This window comes from Colias eurytheme, chromosome 20 (genome assembly GCF_061535395.1).
Source record: "Colias eurytheme isolate Ceu_HAF_F1 chromosome 20, ilColEury1 Martin Lab GWU primary, whole genome shotgun sequence".
In the NCBI taxonomy this organism is placed as follows: Eukaryota; Metazoa; Arthropoda; class Insecta; order Lepidoptera; family Pieridae; genus Colias; species Colias eurytheme.
The window spans coordinates 9,282,275-9,288,274 of NC_142999.1; the positions used below are offsets into that span (position 1 = coordinate 9,282,275).

Below are 6,000 nucleotides of genomic sequence, written 5' to 3' on the forward strand. Positions count from 1 at the left end.
AATTGGTTATGGTTTATATAAATATTCTAATTTATTGTATAGTACAAATGTAAAATAACGCTGCTATAACTCTAGCACTGCTTATAATGCTTGTATAATAATTTAATATAGGATATTTTCCGAAAAAAATATATAAAAGAAAAAAATATCGTAATAAGTATTTAGTTCTGTTTAAGTTTATTGTATCGCACCGTATCTTTCCTAATAAATTATATTTATTTAATGTATATTCTGCCTTTTATTTGCACTAAGTAGTTGCACCCATTTGTTCAGAATGCACAATTGCACTTTATATTAAGTTAATTATCATCAAATCTGTAACAAATATTTAATTTTTAAACAGTTTGATTTAATAATTTTATTAAATTTTTGTGTTAATTTCTGTTATTTTAATATTTTTCTCTATCATATTCATTTTTAAAATCATATAATACTGATGTGGTTTTCGCCCGCCATTTTATGTGTGTAAATAACATTAAACAAGATGGCCGCTATGGTGTACATTTACAGAACGCTCGCATTAACGAAGATTGGCCAGACGGGCACTTTGACGATGCTCACACAAAGGTGATTGATGTTTTTCACTAAAAATCTATTCTTAAATACATAATTTTCGGTTTACACACAACATATTCCATTTGTACAATGTACATACTTACATTATTACTTATTAGTTTTTAGAAGTATCGTGGTTGATTAGATACTCGTGCTATTTCCTCGTTCCATGAGTGTAAACTGAAAACTATGCCATTCGTTTCTAAATCAAATAAACGAGCTTTGCACTAACATATTCGTTCTACTAACTAACACACGACAAACGCACTCAACTAATACAACACTTAAAAATAGGAAGTACTGCGTTTTGAAAGAGAGCTCCTGCAGCTCGAACAGGAAGAATTAAGGAGACAAAAGGAGAATTTATTGCGTGACCAACACAGAATAATCCAGAAATCGATCCAAGACATTTCAGTAGCGAGTACTCCAGAAAAAATTCAAAGATCGAAAGGAATTCAGAATTACAGGCATTCAATGCCTAATTTGCTCTTAGCAGAACATAGTCCTTTACACAAGCCTCCACCGTTGTTGGAAAAGCCGATTATAGACGAAAGCTTAAAGCGTAAGCCGTTTGTGTCTGAAGAACACATTGAGAGTCACTTTGGTGTTGAGGAAAGTAGGAAAGTGCTGTATGATGATAAGAAGTATGAGAGACGACATGTTCCAAACGTGAGACCAACTCAGCCTGTGTTGCCGCCGAAACCGAAAAGCCGGGAGTCGATAGAGCGGGAAATTACTATGAGGTAATAACTTTTAAATAAATGTATGAATGTTATGCATGCTGTTAATAGGCAATGCTTTATACTTTATAGCATTGCAAGAAATTTAAACTGTGAAAATTATTTAGACTCAGTTTATGATTGAGATAATATCATAATAGTTACTGGGTAAAAAAATAGAATGAAATTAATCATTTTACATGTAAATTTTTGTTCTATGATGGACGTCTTTTTACGTTGTCAATTAAAAGGATAGATAAGATGTTCTTCAGTATAATCAACCTTCGTTGCAAATATAAGTGTGAGATTACAGTTCTCAGAATTCTTGGGCACTTAACAATATTATTACTTTGACAATGAATTTTTCATGAATTAGCCAATTATGTTCATGACATCTTTTACTATGTTTGTTTGCGCTTATCTTCGAAACTTCTCAATCGATTTTAATACAATTTTGGACTGTCATTTTTATTTGAACATTCCGTTATAATATGTACAATAGTTGTATCATATTGGATCTTGATTAAAATATATGAAGATGCGAATTTTCTAGGTTAGCTAGCTATTATAAACCTAAAAAAAAAACTGCATTTAAATACAAATTTTAATGAATTTTCCGTAAATTCCAGGAGCAGCAGAACACCGTCCGCAGTGGAGTATGCCAATATCGATAGAAACGGAGTCCAGTTGAGACAGAAGACAATGAACAATGCTAATGGACAATATCATCCGATGACCAGGCATACTTTACAGGTAAAATATCTACCAATACATGCTGTATATAAAGAAGAAATTAGATTTTATAATGACTTCTAGAAAAGTTTGTTATCGGAGAATTACTTCCAGAGATATTTTTATTATTTGAATTGTCATTTTTTATATCTGTTAGGAAATTAGAACAATTGGGTAGAAATCTTTAAATGTATGGTTGTCGAAATCGTCTCAAACTACGTAATTTCTATCCCTCTGTTTTCTTATTTCTCTGACTGAATCGATTCAAATAGCAACGACAACGACAAGATAGGAGACATTTTTACGGAATTTATACCACCATTTATACCTGAATTCCCACAAGATCATAACACCCCTAGTCCCCAATAAATATTAATTAATTTATAAATATTTCCAGGCACTAAGCGCAGCTCCAACACCAAAGCTGATGTCAAACAGCGAGTGGCTGCAAACACGCAACCCGCCGCGGCAGAAACCAGCTAATTATAACTATAACCAACATTGGCTTGTTCAGGTTTGTCTCTTGAAAGATGATTAAGGGCTGATTTTTCAATCCTTGGTTAAAACTTATTCTTCGAATAATGTATAACACTACCATTTTAAAAACGTATTCTAAGTGTCCGTATTTGACAGTTTACGTGACATTTTAATATTATCGTGTAATACTTTATTGGACGGATAATTTTTATCCAAGCATTGGAAAATCGGCCCTAAAAACAAAAGTATACATATATGTCGTAAATGTAACATTATGGTACATAAAGATACATATTTTTGGTGAGTTTTTTGCCGATTAGTCTCGGTAGAAGCTATATTCTAAATCGGTGGTAATTTTTAAGCATAATATATATTTTCACTATAGTTTTCAAATGTCATGAATTTTTTGTATATCATGTTGCTTATGAAGGAAAGAATTCATTAAAACTAACCTCAAGTCTTTAGAAGTCTTTAATTTTTTCCAATACCTCTATAATCGGGCTTTTTTGCAGGGATAGGGCACTGAATAACATATGCATACCTATTTATAACTAATTGTTTGTACCATAATTTTCCAGGAAGCAGAACATCGCAGGATTGAAGAACAAAAGAACAAGATGCGCGCACGACACTCGTACCACGAGCCGGCTTTGCCCGCCTCGCCCGTACATGCTCCTTTTAGTAACAGGTAAACTTTTATTATTATTTTATCTTAATATTATTCGTTTTGAAGTTAGCCATTTAATCAATTTTTTTTTTATAAAATATACGCTAAGTATTTTTAAAATTCATGATATATTTGGCTAAGTGCCCAATTAAGAATATTTTACATTAAAAGAATACTGAATTATCTAATTTAAACTCGCGAATTTTTGTAAAGTTCGATCCTTCGTTAAAGGTAAAATTTTATTAACGAAGTCACAGTCGTCAAGCATTATATTGATAACAATTGAAAATGTGAAAGTTCCAGTCGTAAACCTACCAAATTAATGATAAATAATTAAAATTTCAGTCGTAATAAATACCTAACACCTACAAAATAATCGAATAATGATTAACTTTAATGAATAATGATTAACTTTAATGAATAATGATTAACTTTAATGAATAATGATTAACTTTAATGAATAATGATTAACTTTAATGAATAATGATTAACTTTAATGAATAATGATTAACTTTAATGAATAATGATTAACTTTAATGAATAATGATTATCACTTAACTTAACTACATTTAACATTCTAGCCCGCACCCCGTACAAGAACGACGCGTTCGTCCGGAACCTCGAGACAGGAGTGACTCGCGGGAGGAAAAATTACTTAGCGTGAGTGGACGGAGGAAGTGCTCACACTGTGGGGAGGAATTAGGTAAGTTAATGTAGTTTAACCACAGAGTTTAACATAAACCTGTTTCTTAATATATATAAATCTCGTGTCTCATGTCTCATGTTTGTCCTCAATGGACTCCTATACCACTTAACCGATTATAATAAAATTCGCACACCATGTGCAGTTCGATCCAACTTGAGAGATAGGATAGTTTAAACATGTAGGTACCACGGGCGAAGCCGGGGCGGACCGCTAGTTAGTTAATATATAATACATGTGAAGTTTGTATCTTTGTTTGTTACTCCTTCATGCAAAACTTGCTGAACAGATTTTCTTGGAATAAGAAGGTAACTTGAATTAACATTAGTTATTAATCTCGAAAATCCCACGGGAACGAGAACTATGTATAAAAGGAAAGTTTTCCTTTGAATACGCGGGCGAAGCTGCGGGTGAAAAGCTATTAATAATATAGATCACATAATATAGACATGTGCAATTAATGAATTATCACATTTACAATTATTATACATAGTTGTTAGATCACAAGAACAGTCATAAAGGTACAAACCAGTTAGTCAAGTGAACTACAGTAAATCCCGTACTAAAACTAGTTTTAATTATTTTAGTATTATCTTATATATAAAAATGAATCGCAAAATGTGTTGGTAAGCGCATAACTCGAGAACGGCTGAACCGATTTCGATAATTCTTTTTTTATTATATTCCTTGAAGTACGAGGATGGTTTTTATGTAGAGAAAACGTAAATATGTACCACGGGCGAAGCCGGGGCGGACCGCTAGTTTTATAATAAATATTTATATTATTCCAGGTCGCGGCGCAGCCATGATAATCGAATCCCTGTCCCTCTGCTATCACGTGTGGTGTTTCACTTGTGCTGTTTGTGGGGGGGCATTGGGGGATGGAAGGGCGGGGGCTGATGTAAGAGTGAGGGATAGACGGTTACATTGCCAGCATTGCTACTGTACTGCTGATGGAGATCAGTGCTCCAGGGTTTAGAGCTCTAGGAAATCATGATAAGGTTTAAGTTGCCTTGGCAAAACTTGGATAGTAGGAGGCAGTGATAGTGATCAGGGATTTAGAGCTCTAGGAAAACATGATAAGGTTCATGTTGCCTTGGCAAAACATGGATAGTAAATGGAGGCAGTTATAGTGATCCGGGATTTAGAGCTCTAACGTAAAGAGATAGGGTGCACTTTGTTGTGGCCTTGAATAATGATGCGACGTGCACCTAACTTTAGAATGTTGATACTTAAATGTTTTAAAGTTTTGACAGCTAGGAAATGGAGATAAGGTGCACATTGGCCTGGCAAAATACATGATTCGAAATTTGAAGCTCTAATACGAAGAGATAGAGTGCAGTTTAGTGTAGCATAGAATTGAAAAGACACTGCTGCGTCAAGGATTGAAACTAGTATCCCAGGATTTAGAGCTCTAATGCCAAGGAAGAAAGTGCAATTTGGACTAGCAAATATGGCAAAACGGTGATATGTGATCCTGTAATTAGAGCTCTAACGCGACGGAATAAAGTGCACTTTGGATTGAACTAGAGAGGTTATAAGTGTCTCATTATAAATTGGACTTATCTAGTGACGGACTTAAAAGTGCATAAGTGTATTATTTTTGCACCAGTATGTGCTGCGAATCTTAAAAAGGCCTAAAATTTAAATAAAAATGATCTTAACATATATTAAGACAGTTTACGTAAATGTTTATATGTTGATTTACTGTTGTATTCAATTAATTTGCCCTGCTTTGTGACGGTCATTATGTTTTAGGCAAAATATCTGTTTTGTTATTTGAATTTTGCTGATAGTAAACTGATTTCGAAATTATAACCATGATTAAAAAAATTGTATTAATATAGAATTGTTATCATACTAATATATTATATTTTCTAATATAGGCTCAATAGAAACCACTTAATTCTTTACAGTTAGTACTTTACATTCAACCATGATTGTCGCCATTAAAACTTCTCTTGAAAACCATAGACAGAATCCATATTTTCATCCATGTTTTTATGTAAATAACTTCTAATTATATTTAGATTGTATTGTATTCCACTGCACGTGCTCTGTGCGCAAGTAACGCCGCGAAACAGAGCTATATCAATCACAAAACGTCTCTGAGCTCAGCCAGACTGAGTTCATATTTGCACGCTTTT

At 33.2% G+C, this 6,000-nt stretch overlaps 1 protein-coding gene across 1 annotated transcript in view; it reads left to right on the forward strand.

The window, feature by feature from the left end:
- Window positions 1-4,937, forward strand: part of smash (smallish) — a 90,936-nt gene extending 85,999 nt beyond the window's left edge. The window contains exons 10-16 of the mRNA XM_090113655.1: window positions 511-567; window positions 850-1,298; window positions 1,904-2,027; window positions 2,404-2,520; window positions 3,062-3,171; window positions 3,732-3,853; window positions 4,645-4,937. Coding sequence (XP_089969781.1) covers window positions 511-567; window positions 850-1,298; window positions 1,904-2,027; window positions 2,404-2,520; window positions 3,062-3,171; window positions 3,732-3,853; window positions 4,645-4,832 — 1,167 coding nt within the window. The 3' untranslated portion in view covers window positions 4,833-4,937. The remainder of the gene's footprint in view (window positions 1-510; window positions 568-849; window positions 1,299-1,903; window positions 2,028-2,403; window positions 2,521-3,061; window positions 3,172-3,731; window positions 3,854-4,644) is intronic.
- Window positions 4,938-6,000: the final 1,063 nt, after the last annotated feature.